Source organism: Carassius auratus, chromosome 8 (assembly GCF_003368295.1).
Source record: "Carassius auratus strain Wakin chromosome 8, ASM336829v1, whole genome shotgun sequence".
Classification (NCBI taxonomy): Eukaryota; Metazoa; Chordata; class Actinopteri; order Cypriniformes; family Cyprinidae; genus Carassius; species Carassius auratus.
In genome coordinates this window covers 126,933-149,778 of record NC_039250.1, presented here as the reverse complement: position 1 = coordinate 149,778, position 22,846 = coordinate 126,933, and the positions used below count along the sequence as shown (strand labels likewise).

The following is a 22,846-nucleotide window of genomic DNA, read 5'->3' as shown; positions in this document are numbered from 1 at the left end:
TATCAATAAAGGGAAAGAAATAACATTTAAGTTAATTCACAAATGTTACCCAACTAAAGCCTTTATAAGTCAGACATTGAAGTGAGTTGCTGATTTTGTCATTCTTCTGAAGAAGACTCCTACACTGAAAAATTTTGATGACTTTTTGGTTTATTCAGTCTTATTTTCTAAGTGACTTCTCTTTTTGTTTTAATGATGCATTCTTTGGATTGTTTGAGTATTCAAAAGAGAATACTGGAAAATATAAAATAATTTATGTTTCCCCTTAGCTAAATTTGACATTCATAAACAAAAGCTTACTGGGTCTAAACCTCTTTTTTCTTTATTCAAACTTGACTTAGACAAGTATGTGGAAACTATCCAAAGTTATGTTGCTATGAAAACAGTGTCTTTTGTGTCTTCTTAAGATGTAATTTTATTACCTTGTTTTTGTTGTTGATACCCTGGCAACAAATCTGTGTGTATAATCTTTTTTTTTTTTTTTTTTTATTATTTTAAGTGTACTGCCTTAGTATTTTAATGTTTGTATTGTCGGCACCGAAGTCCCGATCTGAATCATATGATTCGAGAACCAGAAGTCCCGATCTGAATCAAAGGATTCACAAACCCGCACTGAAGTCCCGATCTGAATCAAATGATTCGCAAACCCGCAATGAAGTCCAGATCTCAATCATATGATTCGTGAACCCGCATCGAAGTCCCGATCTGCATGAAATGATTCGCGAACCCGCAATGAAGTCCCGATCTGAATCATATGATTCGCAAATCCGCAATGAAGTCCCGATCTGAATCAAATGATTTGCAAACCCGCATCGAAGTCCCGATCTGCATGAAATGATTTGCGAACCTGCAATGAAGTCCCGATCTGAATCATATGATTCGCGAACCCGCAATGAAGTCCCGATCTGAATCATATGATTCGCGAACCCGCATCGAAGTCCCGATCTGAATCATATATGATTCGTGAACCCGCATCGAAGTCCCGATCTGAATAAAATGATTCGCGAACCAGAAGTCCCGATCTGAATCATATGATTCGCGAACCTGCATCGAAGTCCCGATCTGAATCATATGAGTCGCGAACCCACACCGAAGTTCCGATGATCCACACTCACTACGAAGATCTGAATCAAATGTTTCTTGATAAATTATCTGACGTCCCAGTCTGAATCAAATGATACTCGATACATGTTCTGAAGTTCCCATCTGAATCAAAAGATCCACAAACTCACTCCGAAGTCTCAATCTGAATCAAATGATTCTTGATACTTGTTCTGAAGTTCCCATCTGAATCAAAAGATCCACAAAGCTGATCATATTTTTAAGTAATGTTTAAAAATAGCCTATATACTTTTATTCATCAAGGATGCATTCAATTGATCAGTAAAGACATTTATAATGTTACAAAATATTTCTATTTCAAATAAATGCTGTTCTTTTTAACTTTCTGTTCATCAGAGAACACTGAGAAATCAAATGCATCAAGTTTACTAATGATATTTAACAATTTTCTGTATTTGTGACCAAATAAAAGCAAGATAAAGCTTCTTCAGAAAAAACTTCTTTCAAAAACATTAAACTAATTATAATTATTCTAAATTTTGGAATAATTGGTAGACAATATATTTACTTTATTATCATGACAAGCAGACCTAATTTGTTAGGAAATAAGGAAATGTCCTAATTTGTACTTTGGTCTAAATTAAATTTCATACACTGCAAGCACTGGTTTGTTTCAGTTTACTGGAATAGCATTGTGGAGAACATACCTTGGGAGAAAGTATCGACCTTACCTCATAGATATCTGCTTACTAATAAAGGCAAGGCAAGGCAAGGCAAAGCAAGTTTATTTATATAGCACATTTCGTACACAATGGTAATTCAAAGTGCTTTACACAAAAGAAAGTAAAATAATCATGAAGAAAAATAATAACAAAAATAAAACAAGCAATTTTAAAACTTTTAAAATGATTAAAACATTTAAAACAGTTAGAAAATGATTTTACATAAAAAAATAAAATAAAATAAAACAGTGAAAATATAGTGCAATCAGTTCGGACATCTCACAGTGCTCATTCTATAAATGCACAGCTAAACAGATGAGTTTTATGTCTAGATTTAAATGTGACTAGTGTTTTAGTGTATTTCGGTCCTAGGTCATTTAGTGACTTATATACGAGTAAAAGTATTTTAAAATCAATCTTAAATGTAACGTAAGGGGATGAAATGTAAATGTAAAGGGGATGAAATAACATTTAAGTTAATTCACAAACGTTACCCAAGTACCAACACCGAAGTCCCGATCCGAATCAAATGATTCGCAAACCCGCACCGAAGTCCCCATCTGAATCAAAAGATCCACAAAGCTAATCATATTTTTAATGTTTAAAAATAGCCTATAAACTTTTATTCATCAAGGATGCATTCAATTGATCAGTAAAGACATTTATAATGTTACAAAATATTTCTATTTCAAATAAATGCTGCTCTTTTTAACTTTCTGTTCATCAGAGAACCCTGAAAAATCAAATGTATCAAGTTTACTAATTATATTTAACAATTTTCTGTATTTGTGACCAAATAAATGCAACTCTAGCAAAAAAAGCTTCTTCAGAAAAAACTTCTTTCAAAAACATCAAACTAATTATAAGTATTCTAAATATTGGACTGGTAGTCAATATATTTACTTTATTATCATGACAATCAGACCTAATTTGTTAGGAAATTAGGAAATGTCCTAATTTGTATTTGGTCTAAATTAAATTTCACACACTGCAAGCGCTGGTTTGTTTCTGTGGGTTTACTGGAATAGCATTGTGGAGAACATACCTTGGGAGAAAGTATGGACCTTGCCTCATAGATATCTGCTTAACAATAAATGGAAAGAAATAACATTTAAGTGAATTCACAAATGTTACCCAAGTACCAACAGTCCCGATCCGAATGAAAAGATTCACGAACCCGCACCGAATTCGTGATCCGAATCAAATGATTCGCGAACCCGCACCAAATCCCGATCGAACCATTTATTCGCAAACCAGCACCGAAGTGCCGATCTGAATCAAATGATTCGCGAACCGGAAGTCCCGATCTGAATCAAATGATTCGCGAACCGGAAGTCCCGATCTGAATCAAATGATTCGCGAACCGGAAGTCCCGATCTGAATCAAATGATTCGCGAACCGGAAGTCCCGATCTGAATCAAATGATTCGCGACACAGAAGTCCCGATCTGAATCAAATGATCCACAAACTCACTCCGGAGATCTGAATCAAATGATTCTTGATAAATGCTCTGAAGTTCCCATCTGAATCAAAAGATCCACAAAGCTGATCATATTTTTAAGTAATGTCTAAAAATAGCCTACATACTTTTATTAATCAAGGATGCATTCATTTGATCAGTAAAGACATTTATAATGTTACAAAATATTTCTATTTCAAATAAATGCTGTTCTTTTTAACTTTCTGTTCATCAGAGAACACTGAAAAATCAAATGTATCAAGTTTACTAATGATATTTAACAATTTTCTGTATTTGTGACCAAATAAATGCAAGATAAAGCTTCTTCAGAAAAAACTTCTTTCAAAAACATTAAACTAATTATAATTATTCTAAATATTGGACTGATAGTCAATATATTTACTTAGGAAATGTCCTAATTTGTACTTTGGTCTAAATTAAATTTCACACACTGCAAGCGCTTGTTTGTTTCTGTAGGTTTTGATGGTAGATAAGATATATATATATATATATTCTTTTTAAATGTTTGTCACATTAAACATTCTATGTACTACAATAAACTTCATCATATGATATGTGCTCTTTATTCAAAGTACTTTTGTGTAAGCAACTGTTAGATTAAATTGCATTGAAACCAGTCTCGGTGGTCTCCAAAACCAGAGTTCATCTGACACCTAAAACGTATTACTGAAGTTTTAGCTCTGCTTGAGAGTTTGATCAAAGAAGCCAAAGAAGAGCAGAAAGCAAAAGGCAAAGTGTTGATGATAAAAACAAGCCGGGTTTATTGAAGAATCCTAATTGCTTGATTATTATTTATAACTGCATGTTTGTATCACAGAGGATTGGCCTTTGTTAAATTAAACTGCTGCACAATAAAATCCCATTATAAACGTTTAAAAAAATTTGAGATAAATCTTCTTATCTGCTATTTAATTAAACCCCGTTATCATAAGATTAAACAACAAGGATTGCTAGAGCAAGGTGAAAAATAATGCAAAATATAAAAATATAAAGAACTGTAAATATATATATATATATATATATATATATATATATATATATATATATATATATATATATATATATATATATATATATATATATTCATTCAGCAAGAACTAAATTTAAATTATTTGCTCATGAAAAAAAAGCACAGAATGTTCGATGGAAGAAAAAGAGATGCATGACATGGACTGTCATTGTAAAACCCCTCTCTGAGATTCCTTTAAATAACCTGATGGTGAGTAATACGAGAGTTTATCTCTGTATTGTGTCTTGTGTGCGTCTGAGCTGACCTTGTGATGTTCTCTACACAGAAAACACGTCTGTGACAATCTTATATGTGTTCTTGTCCTTCTCTGGTCCTTCCACATCTTTCCTTCAGGTTTGTATCGAAGCTGCTACAATAAAATAAGATAATGCTACTTTCTGTTTCACAATTCACAATTCAATTCAATTTTTGGTTTACATCCCATAGTTTGTATCTTTTTTCTCGCAATTCTAATTTTTTTTCAGTATCTGTAACTGATTACAATTACATTTATTTTCTAATTAAATGATGTAACTGGTTACTCCCCAACACTGGTGACATCATAGTTACTTTGTCTGCAAGTCGTGAAATTAGTCCTTAACTATTTTTTTTTTTTTTTTTTACATAACTATAGTTATAGAATTTAATTTAAAAAATGTGTGCATGCCTAATTTCATGAAATGTAACATTTTGACAGTGTTTTCTTCTTTTTTTAGATGCCCTGAATTGGTCTGTACATGAAGTTGTGGCATTAAATGTTAAACTTTAAAACTTTATTTTCTTCATCAGTTTTTTTGCTTTGTTTTCTAAAATCTTAATATTCTCAAAACTCCAAACACTCTTATTTTCAGAGAAATGTAACAAAATTAGTTTATGCTTAAAACAAGAGCAACTATCCTCTGTCAGTGACGAATGATAATTCTCTTTGAATAAAAGTGATTTTTTTTCTGACCCTGTTGACAGATATTTATTTTGATTTTTGTTTAAATCCTAAATGTTGTCAGATTTGTGGTAATGCATGATGCTTGTCATGTTTTGCTGTCATGTTTCTGTAAATGTTCTTTTAGTGTTCAGAATGTTTGAGTATGATTTATAGTACAGTAACGTCTGATCTTTATCACTATGCATTTAAAGTGATTGATGAGTTTGTTGTAATGATCTTGTTCTTGTGTTCTTTCCAGGTCTCTCCTGTGTGTTCAGCTCTTGTTCTCTGATGGTTTACTCCTCATACTCTCTGTCCTGCGCTCATCTCAGAGAAACACACGTCTGATCCTCATACACTGAAGATTAAACGTCTCCAATCAAGTGCATTCAATCGTATATTACACCGAAAGTAAATTGCTCGTACATTTCAGTGACAATGAACTGCACAAAGTTTGAAGCTGAAACATTGAAATAGTATTTTCTGGCAAAACGGGTTTTCTAAAAATCTTTGTTTTATGTGCAACTTCAAAAATAGAGTAAAAATTGTGAAATATTATTCTAATGTAAATCATCTGTTTTCTGTGTGAATCTGTGTTAAAGTGTAATTTATTTCTGTGATGCTCCGCTGTATTTTCAGCATCATTCCTCCAGTCTTCAGTGTCACATGATCTTCAGAAATCAGAATAATATGATGATTTACTGCTCAAGAAACATTTCTGATTATTATCAATGTTGAACACAGTTCATACTTTTGTGAAAACTGATGCACTTTATTTTTCAAGATTCACAGATGAACAGAAAGTTCAAAAGAACAGCATTTATTTGAAATAGAAATCTTTTGCACATTATAAATGTCCATACTGTCACTTTTGATAATTGTAATGCATTCTTGATACATTTTTTTTAATTATTTGAAAGGTAGTTGAATTATTTTCAGTATCATTAATAATCATCAGATTGTTTCTCAAGCAGTAAATCAGTATATTAGAATGATTCCTGAACATCATGTGACACTGAAGACTAAAAATTCAGCTGTGCATCACAAAAATAAATTATATTTTAAGAGATTTTCCCATAGAAACAGCTGTTTTAAATAGTAAAAACATTTAATTGTTTTACTTTATCATTATTGAAATAAACACATTCAGGGTGAGTGGAAAAAATGCTCACTTTTGATAAATTACATGTATTCTTGATTAATAAATAAATGTATTCTTTAAAAAAATGTTTTTTATAATTGTTAAAATGATATATCTCAAATCATTTTCCATAGGAAGCTGTTGAATGTGTTTGCCGTTGTCTGGAGAAGTGAATGAAGAATCCTTGAGCTCGCTGTGTTCGGTGGAAATGATCGGCAGGAGATTGATGAAGAAGCACAAGGCTGAACTCGCTTTGTGTGTGTGTTTGAAAAGCTCTGACCCCACTGTAACGTTACACACACACACACACACACACACACAAACCAGACCATAATAACCTAAACAATAAACTTCAATGCCAGCCCACTGTCTTCAACAATCTAATGTATTCTGAGGGGTCAAAAAAATATTTTGATGCAAATGTAGAAAGGCCTAAAGTGAAAATGTACTTGATGTTCTCAGGGAATGACGAACTTTGCAAGCAGCTCAACAACATTTCCATTTAGTGAATGTGCAGCATTTGATTATGAGCATTATTAAAGCACTGCTTCTGAATAAGGTGAGTGATCTCTGTGCTGTCTGATTAGGCCTCGTTTGCGTCGGGACGCTGATGAGTTTATTATCACTCATATTCTCAGATTTACAGACGCGATGCTCCTCAAAGCACGTCTGACTTCTCCAGCTGTTATTGGATGAAATTGTTCTTTTGTTGGGCTGTGTGCACATAAACAATATGGAAATGCTGGATTATATTAGTGTTTGTGAGCTGTGAATACTGAGCAGGCATTTCTGCTGTTTAGTCCTGCGTTCAGATGAATCTCATATCTCTTATTTCTCAGCTTTGACCTTGCACCCGCTAGTATTACACATTAACCCCTTCAGTCCCGAGACAGACACGCCACGAGTCACTTACCATTTAGATTCGTTTTATTTATATGTGTAGAATTGGTTTTAATTCAATTTATAATATATAAAAATATATTTTAAATATAGATTTGATTAGATTACATTTTTAACACAAAATAAAAACTAATAAAAAAATTGACAAATTAAATATATATATATATATATATATATATATATATATATATATATATATATATATATATATATATATATATATATATATATATATATATATATATATATATATATATATATATATATATATATATATATATATATATATATATAACTTGAACCAGTGGGAAAATAAACATAAATATTGAAAAAATAAAATAAATAAAGTTAAAAAAAAATATTTATTTTTTTATTTAGGTTTTCTTGATAGTAACTAACTGAAATAAAAAATAATAAAATATAATTTTTTAAAAAGTGAAAACTAGTGAAAAAATTAAAAACACACACAACTAAATTATTAAAACTTTCACAAGAATGTAAAAATAAACCGGAAAAGTATATAAAAATAAACGCTTATAATAATAATATAATTTTTAATGGATTGATATAAAGTAAAATAAAATATTAATATATAAAAATTACACTAAATAAATTACAATAAATTTGTTTTTATTTAACATTTTCTTTTTACAATCAGTGCAAGAAGTATATATTTAAATATGACGTCTTCATAGCAGCAAAATAGCAATATTATATTAACCCTTCTGATGAATAGCTGTTCACACTGTGACCTTTGACCTTTACCCAAAGGACTGTCTCCTGTGAAGATGATGGATGTGTAACTCATGTTGGAACAAAAGACTGAAAGTAATTATTAAATTCTAGTTTCTGAGGTAATAATACACATTTAGGACTGAATTCATGCATCAGACGGCTGATGTTGCTCAAACACGTTCTTGAAGGTGAAGGTGTAAATTATTTTGTCAGGATCAGTTTGTCAAATGATGTTGTTCAGCCGAATTTTCATTAAACGTCACTCTTCATAATTTTTCAAGTGGAAATATGATGTTCTGAACAGAGTTTATTAGAGTAACTGAAAGTAAAATTAATACCATTAAATGAGTTCTTATTGGAAAATAAAATTAACTGAAATAAAACCAAATAAAGCTTACCATGCCTAAATGAACTTAAACTATACAGACATATTGAAATAAATAGATACTAAAAATTATACTAAATAACATGAAAGCAAAAAAATAAAAAATAAATAATTTTATGCCGTTCTATGTTTATATATATATATATATATATATATATATATATATATATATATATATATATATATATATATATATATATATATATATATATATATATATATATATATGTACACTTTTTTTCTTTTCTTTTCATAAAGGTTATTTTTATGTACTAAAGTAAATAAACTGAAATAAAATTTATTAAATGTAGAGTTTTTTGAAGTGAAAACTAATGAAAAAAATAAATAGAACACACACACAACAAAATTACTAAACCTTTCATAAAAACATAAAAAAACACATACAAATTATTACTATAAATGAATGTTAAGTGAAATAAAAAAATAATAAAAAATATTAATAAAAAAAATAAAAATAAATAAATAAAATAAAATAAAAAGTAAGCTGATATTTTTTCTAAAATACAGAACGTGTGTAAAACATTAAACCATTTCAAAAGTGTTTTCATTACCCAAGATACCAAAAAAAGAAAGAAAAGTCAAATGTCTAGATAAATCATCTCTCCAGTGATGTCTGGTTTGTTCGGAGGACAATATTTGGAAATCTGGAATCTGAGGGAGCAAAAACATCTAAATATTGAGAAAATCATCTTTAAAGTTGTTCAAATGAAGTTCTTAGCAATGCATATTACTAATCAAAAATGAAGATTTGATATATTATAATGACTTTTGTCATAAAAGAGAAATGTATAATTGTGACTCATACAATGTATTGTTGCCTATCGCTACAAAGTCAAACTTAAGACTGCTTTTTGTGCTCCAGGGACAGATATAGACATATTTAACAAAAACTATAATAATTCAAAAGAGCAAAAATGAGAGTGTAAACTAACTGAAAGTGTTGTTAGTAATGAGAGTGGAGCAGCGGTGATGAGGAGGAGCTCTTCTGGTGCTGATGCTGCAGCTCTATATAAGCGTCCGAGAGCATCCGAGCATCAGTGTGTGTCGAGATGTCCGACTCTCTGCTGCCCACCTGTGTCCTCTGTCTGCTGGCGCTCTCATCCGCCTGCTACATCCAGAACTGCCCTCGAGGAGGCAAGAGATCCCCTCCAGAGCCCGTCAGACAGGTACAGACCAGACCTTCAGCACCAACACTGACCACATTCACTGAGGCTTTACAAGACGTTTGACACACTTCAGAATGTCTTTTATCTCAAGATCATCTGCTAGACTTCCTGCAGGGAAATGTTTTCTTTAAATGAGCTGAAACATTCATATTCACATATTCAAAATTATAGCATGCAAAAATATTCATTAATATTTCATGTATTACAGCGTCTGTTTCATGTTTCACTCTTGTATTTACTTTGTATTTACTAAAACTAAAACCATAACATTTATGTTTTTGTTACTTGGAATAAAATGAAACATTATCTGAAAATAGAATAAATAATAAGGCGTAAACTTTTTTTTATTTCAGCTAGTTGCACAGGGAAACATTTCTAAGATATATTTAGTTTAACTTAATGCATTAAAATAATACAATTTTAAATAAAATTAATAAAAAATTGTGTGACATTTAAAAAATAATAAAAAAATAATGAAAAATGTATTCAATAACAGCCAAACATAAAATATGGAACATAAAAGAAGATCATTTGAGAAACATCTCGTTTGTTCATGCCTTGAAACTCATTACTCATTAGAAACTCTTTATCGAAATATCCCTTTAATGTTTTTATTATTAATAGTATTATTATCATTGTTAATGATACTTTAAATAAGAAACTAAATCTGCCAGGAGATGGCGGAAAATGTCTTTATTCGATTCGTTCAAACGACTGATTCATTCAGGAATGAAGTAAACGGCTCTCTTTATGAACGGCTTTGAATCATTGATTCACTCGATTCATTCAAAATTATTTTGATTAATTCAGAAACTAAAAGCTGCTGTGTTGCTCAGAGATACACAAACGTTCTGCTGTGGCTTTAAAGTTAACTATGCAAAACAAAAAACAAAAACAACATAATAATAATATTGTGATTAAAATATAACACAACATCAACTTTTATTAACTGAAATGTAGTTTAAAATCACGTTTAAAGCTGCAATCCGTAACTTTTGGCGCTCTAGCGGTTAATGAACAGAACTGCGTGAGTCTCGCGGAGGAACATTGTAGCCGGAACTACTTCTCTATGTTTAAGTCAATGGCGAATCACACAGGTATTGTGCTCCTCCGAATCCAGTCTAAATAGTCCGAATATTAACACTTATTAAAGGTGTACAGTAGTGATTCAGGACAAGCCAAAAACAGAGTTTGGAAAATTGATACATGGTGTACTCGCTTATGATAGAAATTGTTAACACAAAAAAGTCACGGACTGCAGTGATATTCATAACAAACAGCACTCGTGTAATACTCCTCTCACTGCTTCATGATATAATTATGAGGCATATATACATACGGGGAATTTCTGCACCAACATCTTGATTTTTTGGGCATAACTGCATTTATGGAGTTGTTGCTCTTCATTATATTTGTCAGCTGTATGTATATGTACTATATGTATATATTAATATACGTATGTATACGTATATGTACTGTATATGTATATGGACTGTATATGTACTGTATAAGTATATGTATATGTATATATATATATGTACTGTATATGTATATGGACTGTATATGTACCTACTGTATATGTACCTACTGTATAAGTATATGTATATGTGTATGTATATGTATACGTATATGTGTATGCACTGTTTATATATATGTACTGTATATGTATATGTACTGTATATGTATATGTATATGTACTGTATATGTATATGTATATGTATATGTATATGTACTGTATATGTATATGTATATGTATATGTATATGTATATGTATATGTATATGTATATTTATATGTATATGTATATGTACTGTATATGTATATTTATATGTATATGTATATGTATATGTATATGTATATGTATATGTACTGTATATGTATATGTATATGTATATGTATATGTATATGTATATGTTTATGTTTATGTACTGTATATGTTTATGTACTGTATATGTATATGTATATGTATATGTATATGTATATTTATATGTATATGTATATGTATATGTACTGTATATGTACTGTATATGTACTGTATATGTATATGTATATGTATATGTATATGTTTATGTACTGTATATGTGTATGTGTAGTGTCCAGCGTGTGGTCCGGGGAATCAGGGACGCTGTCTGGGCCCCAGTATCTGCTGCGGGGCCGGTCTGGGTTGTCTGCTCGGGTCTCCGGAGACGCTGAGCTGCATGGAGGAGAATCTGCAGCCGGGTCCCTGTGAGACCGAGGGGGTGTCCTGCGGGGCCCGGGGCCGATGCGCGGCTCCTGGAGTCTGCTGCGACTCTGGTGAGCAAAACATCCCATCATGTGACATTACACACAAACTACATCTCCTCTAACGCTCCAGTGCATGTCTTCTGTTTTCCAGAGAGCTGTGTTCTGGATCCAGATTGCTCTGAAGACGTGGGATCTCATCTGACTGAAGACGGCGAGGCTCTGAAGGGTGTTTCTGGAGAAATGCTGCTGCGTTTGATCAGTCTAGCCACTCGGAGACAAAGACCCTTCTGATTCGATCATTCATCCAGACACATGTGTCACTCAATGCTGTGTAAATACTGTATGTAGTAAACTGACGTGAAAGTCAATCTGTTTTGCTTGTTTCTTATTTCAACGGTTTTGGTTTGAGTTTATTGACCTGTCTCTGTCCTCGTGTGAAGATAATGCAGAGATTTCTGAGAGTATTTACACAACTAACATATAATCTCCAAACCAGCTCCTAATTCCTCCAACTGTATTTCTGAGCCTGACAGATCCTGCAGATCAGGTTCAAACCCTTTTATTAAAGAAGAACTGAGTATACAGTGTATTTAGCTTTATGCTTTAATCACTGTAAAACCCTTCAGATGATTTAAGACAGGTGTCAGAAAACCAGAGGAAGGAGTTACGTACAAAAAGAAAAGGATTTTTTTATTTTCAGATATTTTCAGATTATATATAATAATATAATAACCTACAAACCTCACTCAAAAACTGCACGTAAATTTCTAAAATAATTGTTTTCATTATTAATTGCTAACATTTTTCAGTAGTCTCTGTCATATATTTCTATATAACAAAATTATGTCATTTTTCTCAGAGTTGCAAAGTCAAAATTGTGAGATAGAAAGTGAATTTTTTTTTTCATGGCCGAAAAAAACCCCACAATTGCAAGATGTAAACTCAGAAACTCAATTAAACCATATATAATATATCAGTTAATTGATCCTTTTAGATGACTCGCTCTTCTGCACCCATTTTTTGACCGGAATATGATTTTAATATTCTAATATGTGTGATTTCTTGTGAGGTTACGGGTGAAACTCCTGTAACAATATCAAGAAAGTAAAACAGACAAGCTTGAACATCCAGTGCAATTACTGAACACACCCAGAGACACATCTGACAGAGAAGAACAGCACAAATCAACACACTCCTGAAGAACACTCCTAATGACAGAGTCACGCATAACCTGCAGCAAAAAGGTTTCACAACCGATTTCAGAAATTGTTTTCTTTGGTGTAATTGGTGATGAGTCCGGGCAGGCCGGGCGATGGGGGCGGAACGGCATTTAAATCAGCTTTCCTCTGTTCATTCACACTCAATGCTGTTCAACCATGGAGCTCAAAGCAACGTCTGTGCTGCTGCTCGTCTGCATCACCTTCATCATCATCACCAGCACTGAAGGTCAGAATCTGCTAAATCTCAATCATGTTTACCACTTTATGTTATTGGTGCAATCTGCAAAATGTAATACTGACTTTTATTAAATGATTAGGTTTTGCAATTTTGGGTTATGCATTTGCTGCTTTTACTTAAATCCATTAGCATTTATCTTTATAATGCTTCACACAACACAGATTCTGTTCTGCAATAGCTGTAAAAACACAAGTATTGTATGCCAAGCACATTTTTGCTCATGTGAAGAGGATATTTGTCTATATACGAAAGTACAAAGCCTCTACATTATAAATAATAGTTTAAATAAAATGCATTACGATTTGTGTCAAATGAGAGGTAGGCGAGCACAATTAATGCCTGGTACTTTCAGTTTCGTTTTGTTTTGGTTTCTTTAGGTTTATATGTATATATGTAAAATAAATAAATAAACAAATAAATAAATTGGAACTGGGAAATAAGGTTAGGCTAACTTTTCATTATCTTTTTTTAGAATAAATAAAAAACAATTGCAAACTCATTCACTGTAACTACAATATATACACTTTTTGATCTTGCAATTCTATATTACATTCTAATGAGTTTATATATCATAACTTATATTATAAATAATTTATATTATATAAAAAATAAAGGTAATTGGAAATTGCAACTTTTTGACTCAGTTACAACTTTTCCCATCAAAACTATGAAAAAAGTCAGAATTTAGATTTTTTTTAAAAAAATCTCTTTTTATTTCATGGCAGAAACAAGCTTGCATTCCAGTCATTCTGACTCAGAGAGGATTTTTTGAGCCGAAGTCATCCACAAACAATACCTTTTTACCTCAAAAACTGAGGTGCATGAACTCAGCTCAATTGTTTTTAAAAAAGCTTGATGAGAGGTTTAGTACAAGCAATTTTTGTCCAGAAATGCCAGATTAGCATAAAGTAAAGCATGTGCATTCCCTGGGATTGGAACCCATGCGGCATCTGTAAGCTCCTGTCAGTACAGTCATTTGTTTGATCGTCAGAGACACACACACCTTTAGCAGCTTGAATAGATGGTGAGTCACTGTGGCCAGTAGAGACACTGTCGTGACATGCATCTCTCTGCTTTAAGGGAACATCAGACATGCCCTCTCTATAAAACAAGACTTGTGTGTGTCTGCCCTTCTTTCCTGAACTCAAATCATCCTACAGGAAGTGTGTGTATACTTTTTTTAAGGAGACTATTTAACTTTCATTCAATGGCATATGTTTCTTTTGTTTCAGTGGATGCCGTTCCCAGTTGTTGCCTGAGAGTTTCAAAGCGCATCCGTGATGACCAGATCCGTTCGGCTTACAAATATGAGATCCAGCACAGATCTGGTGTCTGTAACATTGATGCCGTGATGTGAGTGTTTAACACACAAACACAAACTGAGATCAGTCCTGTGCTCCTGCTTTAACTGTGTTCACTTCTCTACAGATTATACGTCGGAAAGAAGCGAATCTGTGCTGATATCAGAATCTTGAACCGCTTGAAGAAACTCAAGAAGAATCATAAACCCAAATGGACTTAAGCGAAGACTGAATAAACATCTTCATCAGTCTTATTATGCATGAATCTAACCAGCAGTTTCATTAATTATAGATTGCATGTTTTAAAAGTCCTTCTTTTCCTACAATAAACTGTATAAAATCTTTGTATGCTCTGCTTTTTAATGCAATAAAATGTATTTTTCGAGTTTTGACTCTACATTGGTTGATTTTGAACCTTATAAAATAGCTAATGTGAGTTATCAAATGCTTTAAAATAATTTTTTTGTTTTTATTTTTTATATGGATCGTTCACTCTTCCGTGACAAATGCAGGGAAACAGTTAGGCTGACAGAGAAGATTTCAGAATTAGAGACACGCATCCAAACTTTAATTGAGGACAGTAAGAATGTTAGGGCTCTAGATATGGCTTTGGATGCATCTAGCTCAGGGATTCCTGTACATTGTCCGGTTCCAGCAGAGCCCCTGCAGCAGGGCAACTGGGTGACGGTGAGGCAGCGTAGTCGTGGGTCAAACACCGCTCTTCTGTTCCGATCAAAACATTAAACAGGTTCTCCCCACTCAGTGATGCACCCACTGAGAAACCTGATGAAAGTGCTCTAGTTATTGGTGATTCTGTTGTACGGAACGTGAATATAGAGACACCAGCCACCATAGTCAAATGTTTACCGGGAGCCAGAGCGCCTGACATCTTGGCAAATTTAAAAGTGCTGGCTAATGCTAAACGTAAATACAGTAAGATTGTTATTCATGCCGGCGCTAATGATGTTCGACTTCGCCAGTCGGAGATCACTAAAACTCTGCTTGACAGAAACCTGGCTAAAACCTGATGATTACATTATTTTAAATGAGTCCACCCCCCAAGATTATTGTTATAAACACGAGCCGCGTCTAAAAGGCAAAGGGGGAGGTGTTGCTTCAATTTATAATAACGTTTTCAGGATTTCTCAGAGGGCAGGCTTCAAGTATAACTCGTTTGAAGTAATGGTGCTTCATATAACATTATCCAGAGAAACCAATGTTAATGATAAATCCCCTGTTATGTTTGTACTGGCTACTGTATACAGCCCACCAGGGCACCATACAGACTTTATTAAAGAGTTTGGTGATTTTACATCCGAGTTAGTTCTGGCTGCAGATAAAGTCTTAATAGTTGGTGATTTTAATATCCATGTCGATAATGAAAAAGATGTATTGGGATCAGCATTTATAGACATTCTGAACTCTATTGGTGTTAGACAACACGTTTCAGGACCTACTCATTGTCGAAATCATACTCTAGATTTAATACTGTCACATGGAATTGATGTTGATAGTATTGAAATTATTCAGCCAAGTGATGATATCTCAGATCATTATTTAGTTCTGTGTAAACTTCATATAGCCAAAATTGTAAATTCTACTTCTTGTTACAAGTATCGAAGAACCATCACTTCTACCACAAAAGACTGCTTTTTAAGTTATCTTCCTGATGTATCCGAATTCCTTAGCATATCCAAAACCTCAGAACAACTTGATGATGTAACAGAAACTATGGACTCTCTCTTTTCTAGCACTTTAAATACAGTTGCTCCTTTACGCTTAAGAAAGGTTAAGGAAAACAGTTTGACACCATGGTATAATGAGCATACTCGCACCCTAAAGAGAGCAGCCCGAAAAATGGAGCGCAGCTGGAGGAAAACAAAACTAGAGGTATTTCGTATTGCTTGGCGGGAAAGTAGCATATCCTACCGAAAAGCATTAAAAACTGCTAGATCTGATTACTTTTCTTCTCTTTTAGAAGAAAACAAACATAACCCCAGGTATTTATTCAATACAGTGGCTAAATTAACGAAAACTAAAGCCTCAACAAGTGTTGACATTTCCCAACACCACAGCAGCAATGACTTTATGAACTACTTTACTTCTAAAATCGATACTATTAGAGATAAAATTGCAACCATTCAGCCGTCAGCTACAGTTTCGCATCAGACAGTGCACTATAGACCCCCTGAGGAACAGTTCCACTCATTCTCTACTATAGGAGAGGAAGAATTGTATAAACTTGTTAAATCATCTAAACTTACAACATGTATGTTAGACCCTATACCATCTAAGCTCTTAAAAGAGGTGCTTCCAGAAGTCATAGGTCCTCTTCTGACTATTATTAATTCCTCATTGTTATTAGGACATGTCCCCAAAACCTTCAAACTGGCTGTTATTAAGCCTCTCATAAAAAAGCCACAACTTGACCCCAGAGAACTAGTTAATTATAGACCAATCTCGAATCTCCCTTTTCTGTCCAAGATACTAGAAAAGGTGGTATCCTCACAATTATATTCCTTCTTAGAGAAAAATGGTATATGTGAGGATTTACAGTCAGGATTTAGACCGTATCATAGTACTGAAACTGCTCTCCTTAGAGTTACAAATGATCTGCTCTTATCATCTGATCGTGGGTGTATCTCTCTATTAGTTTTATTGGATCTTAGTGCTGCGTTTGACACAATTGACCACAACATTCTTTTGCATAGACTTGAACACTTTGTTGGCATCAGTGGAAGTGCATTAGCATGGTTTAAATCGTACTTATATGACCGCCATCAGTTCGTAGCAGTGAATGAAGATGTATCATATCGATCACAAGTGCAGTATGGAGTACCTCAAGACTCAGTTCTAGGGCCGCTACTCTTCACGCTTTATATGTTACCCTTGGGAGATATCATCAGGAAACATGGTGTTAGCTTTCACTGTTATGCTGATGATACGCAGCTCTATATTTCCTCGCAGCCCGGTGAAACACACCAATTTGAAAAACTAATGGAATGCATAGTCGATATAAAAAATTGGATGACGAGTAATTTCTTACTGCTAAATTCAGAAAAAACAGAGGTGTTAATCATAGGGCCTAAAAACTCTACTTGTAATAACCTAGAACACTGTCTAAGACTTGATGGTTGCTCTGTCAATTCTTCGTCATCAGTTAGGAACCTAGGTGTGCTACTTGATCGCAATCTTTCCTTAGAAAGCCACGTTTCTAGCATTTGTAAAACTGCATTTTTCCATCTCAAAAATATATCTAAATTACGGCCTATGCTCTCAATGTCAAATGCAGAAATGTTAATCCATGCATTTATGACTTCAAGGTTAGACTACTGTAATGCTTTATTGGGTGGTTGTTCTGCACGCTTGGTAAACAAACTACAGCTAGTCCAAAATGCAGCAGCAAGAGTTCTTACTAGAACCAGGAAGTATGACCATTTTAGCCCGGTCCTGTCCACACTGCACTGGCTCCCTATCAAACATCGTATAGATTTTAAAATATTGCTTATTACTTATAAAGCCCTGAATGGTTTAGCACCTCAGTATTTGAATGAGCTCCTTTTACATTATACTCCTCTACATCCGCTACGTTCTCAAAACTCAGGCAATTTGATAATACCTAGAATATCAAAATCAACTGCGGGCGGCAGATCCTTTTCCTATTTGGCACCTAAACTCTGGAATAACCTACCTAACATTGTTCGTGAGGCAGACACACTCTTGCAGTTTAAATCTAGATTAAAGACCCATCTCTTTAACCTGGCTTACACATAACATACTAATATGCTTTTAATATCCAAATCCGTTAAAGGATTTTTAGGCTGCATTAATTAGGTAAACTGGAACCGGAACACTTCACATAACACCGTACTTTCTACATCATTAGAAGAATGGCATCTACGCTAATATTTGTCTGTTTCTCTCTTGTTCCGAGGTCACCGTGGCCACCAGATCCAGTCTGTGTCCAGATCAGAGGGTCACTGCAGTCACCCGGATCCAGTACGTATCCAGACCAGATGGTGGATCAGCACCTAGAAAGGACCTCTACTGCCCTGAAAGACAGTGGAGACCAGGACAACTAGAGCCCCAGATACAGATCCCCTGTAAAGACCTTGTCTCAGAGGACCACCAGGACAAGACCACAGGAAACAGATGATTCTTCTGCACAATCTGACTTTGCTGCAGCCTGGAATTGAACTACTGGTTTCGTCTGGTCAGAGGAGAACTGGCCCCCCAACTGAGCCTGGTTTCTCCCAAGGTTTTTTTCTCCATTCTGTCACCGATGGAGTTTCGGTTCCTTGCCGCTGTCGCCTCTGGCTTGCTTAGTTGGGGTCACTTCATCTACAGCGATATCGTTGACTTGATTGCAAATTAAAACAGACACTATTTCAACTGAACAGAGATGACATCAATGAATTCAATGATGAACTGCCTTTAACTATCATTTTGCATTACTGAGACACTGTTTTCCAAATGAATATTGTTCAGTGCTTTGGCGCAATGTATTTTGTTTAAAGCACTATATAAATAAAGGTGATTGATTGATTGATTGATTGATATGTTTATATTCTAAACACTTTTCTGATAATATATTATTCAAGTCTTATTTTTACACACTGATCTATTTTGGGCAGAGATTTAGAGTGAGACACCTGGGGCCCGTTTCAGTAAGGAGTTCAACCAACTCCGAGTTAAAGCTTGAACTCTGTTGACTTACTCTGAGATGGATAACTCTTTGAGTTTTCAGGTTCAGAACAGTTGAATTGTGTAAGTTCAGTCAACTCTGAGTAGGTTGACTCTGAGTATAGCACGAGCACCACAACTATGAAAAGCCATGATCAATGGAGCTCCGATATTACGATTCACCATGGAAACAGACATCTGCTGTGATAAACCGTGTGACATTACACACAAACTACACCTCCTCTATAAACATAATCTACATGTGCTCTGTTTGACAGAAACCTGGCTAAAACCTGATGATTACATTATTTTAAATGAGTCCACCCCCCAAGATTACTGTTATAAACATGAGTCACATCCAAAAGGTAAAGGGGGAGGTGTTGCTTTCAGGATTTCTCAGAGGGCAGGCTTCAAGTATATCTCGTTTGAAGTAATGGTGCTTCATATAAGATTATCCAGAGAAACCAATGTTAATGATAAATACCCTGTGATGTTTGTACTGGCTACTGTATACAGGCCACCAGGCCACCATACAGACTTTATTAAAGAGTTTGGTAATTTTACATCCGAGTTAGTTCTGGCTGCAGATAAAGTGCTAATTGTTGGTTAATATCCATGTTGATAATGAAAAAGATACATTGGGATCAGCATTAATAGACATTCTGAACTCTATTTGTCACAGATTTACGCTGCCTGAAGGAACACGGAGCCGAGGATAAACGAAATAAGGCTTTTATTATATCCAACACAGGGGATATCCAACATGGAGCACAGAGGTAGACACACGTTAGTAGCAAATGAAGAGACCCGACAAAACAGAACTGAAAGGACAAGGCTTATGTACAGAGGATAATGGGGAAACACAGGTGGATGGAATCACTAAATTAACACACATGAGGAAGAGAATAGACACACCTGGGAACTAATCAAACCAAAACACGGAAAGACAGAAACTGGGTCACGGGCAAAAACACACTAAATGAGTCCAGGTGTGACACTATTGGGGTTAGACAACATGTTTCAGGACCTACTCATTGTCGAAATCATACTCTAGATTTAATACTGTCACATGGAATTGATGTTGATAGTGTTGAAATTATTCACACAAGTGATGATATCTCAGATCATTATTTAGTTTTCTGCAAACTTCATATAGCTAAAACTGTAAATTCTACTTCTTGTTATAAGTATTGTAGAACCATCACTTCTACCACAAAAGACTGCTTTTTAAGTTATCTTCCTGTATCCAAATTCCTTAGCATATCCAAAACCTCAAAACAACTTGATGATGTAACAGAAACTATGGACTCTCTATTTTCTAGCATTTTAAATACAGTTGCTCCTTTACGCTACAGTTAAGGAAACCAGTATGACACCATAGTATAATGAGCATACTCGCACCCTAAAGAGAGCAGCCAGAAAAATGGAGCGCAGCTGAAGGAAAACAAAACTAGAGGTATTTCGTATTGCTTGGTGGGAAAGTAACCTATCCTACAGAAAAGCATTAAAAACTGCTAGATCCAATTACTTTTCAGCTCTTTTAGAAGAAAACAAACCTAACCCCAGGTATTTGTTCAATACAGTAGCTAAATTAACAAAAAATAAAGCATTAACAAGTGTTGACATTTCCCAACACAACAGCAGTAATAGACTTTATGAACTACTTTACTTCTAAAATCGATATTATTAGAGATACAATTGCAACCATTCAGCCGACAGCTACAGTATCACATCAGACAGTGCACTATAGACCCCCTGAGGAACAGTTCCACTCATTCTCTACTATAGGAGAGGAAGAATTGTATAAACTTGTTAAATCATCTAAACCAACATGTATGTTAGACCCTCTACCATCTAAGCTCCTAAAAGAGGTGCTTCCAGAAGTCATAGGTCCTCTTCTGACTATCATTAATTCCTCATTGTCATTAGGATATGTCCCCAAAACCTTCAAACTGGCTGTTATTAAGCCTCTCATCAAAAAACCACAACTTGACCCCAAATGACTAGTTAATTATAGAACGATCTCAAATCTCCCTTTTCTGTCCAAGATACTAGAAAAGATGGTATCCTCACAATTATATTCCTTCTTAGAGAATAATGGTATATGTGAGGATTTCCAGTCAGGATTTAGACCGTATCATAGTACTGAGACTGCTCTCCTTAGAGTTACAAATGATCTGCTCTTATCATCTGATCGTGGGTGTATCTCTCTATTAGTTTTATTGGATCTTAGTGTTTGACACAATTGACCACAACATTCTTTTGCATAGACTTGAACACTTTGTTGGCATTAGCATTAGCATGGTTTAAATCATACTTAGATGACCGTCATCAATTCATAGCAGTGAATGAAGAGGTATTATATCGATCACAAGTGCAGTATGGAGTACCTCAAGGCTCAGTACTAGGGCCGCTACTCTTCACGCTTTATATGTTACCCTTGGGAGATATTATCAGGAAACATGGTGTTAGCTTTCACTGTTATGCTGATGATAGTTCTATATCTCTTCGCGGCCTGGTGAAACACACCAATTTGAAAAACTAAGGGAATGCATAGTCGAGATTAAAAACTAGATGACGAGTAATTTCTTACTGCTAAATTCTGAAAAACAGAGGTGTTAATTATAGGACCTAAATTATAAAACTAAAAGAGGTGTTAATTATAAAAACGCTGCTTTATTTGGGTGGTTGTTCTGCACGCTTAGTAAACAAACTACAGCTAGTCCAAAATGCAGCAGCAAGAGTTCTTACTAGAACCAGGAAGTATGACCATATTAGCCCGGTCCTGTCTACACTGCACTGGCTCCCTATCAAACATCGTATGGATTTAAAAATATTGCTTATTACTTATAAAGCCCTGAATGGTTTAGCACCTCAGTATTTGAATGAGCTCCTTTTGCATTATAATCCTCCACGTCCGCTACGTTCTCAAAACTCGCAATTTGATAATACCTAGAATATCAATATATTAAATATATTAATATATTAAATTCCTATTTAGTGCCTAAACTCTGGAATAACCTACCTAACATTGTTCGGGAGGCAGACACACTCTTGCAGTTTAAATCTAGATTAAAGACCCATCTCTTTAACCTGGCTTACACATAACATACTAATATGCTTTTAATATCCAAATCCATTAAAGGATTTTTAGGCTGCATTAATTAGGTAAACCGGAACCGGAAACACTTCCCATAACACCCTATGTACTTGCTACATCATTAGAAGAATGGCATCTACGCTAATATTTCTCTCTTATTCCGAGGTCACCGTTGCCACCAGATCCAGTCTGTATCCAGATCAGATGATTGCACAGACACTATTTAAACTGAACTGAGATGATGAAGACAGAGAGGCTCTGAAGGGTGTTTCTGGGGAAATGCTGCTGCGTTTGCTCAATCTATCCACTCGGAGACAAAGACCCTTCTGATCCAATCATTCATTCACACATATGTCACTCAGTGCTGTGTAAATACTGCATGTAGTAAACAGACATGAAAGTCAATCTGTTTTGCACATTTGTTATTGCAAGGGCTTTGGTTTGAGTTTACTTTCCCAGAAGCCGCGTGATCCGTTTCTGCCTTTGTGTGATGATAATGCAGAGGTTTCTTAGAGTAATTACCCAACTAACATATA

General features: G+C 34.3%; 1 protein-coding gene across 1 annotated transcript; it reads left to right on the top strand.

Moving 5' to 3' along the window:
* Positions 1-9,376: 9,376 nt before the first annotated feature.
* On the top strand, positions 9,377-12,136 carry avp (arginine vasopressin). Its single transcript, XM_026268745.1, has 3 exons — positions 9,377-9,543; positions 11,636-11,837; positions 11,920-12,136. The coding sequence occupies exons 1-3, from the start codon at positions 9,427-9,429 to the stop codon at positions 12,057-12,059; spliced, it is 459 nt and encodes a 152-aa protein (XP_026124530.1). The 5' UTR covers positions 9,377-9,426; the 3' UTR covers positions 12,060-12,136.
* The last annotated feature ends 10,710 nt before the right edge of the window (positions 12,137-22,846 follow it).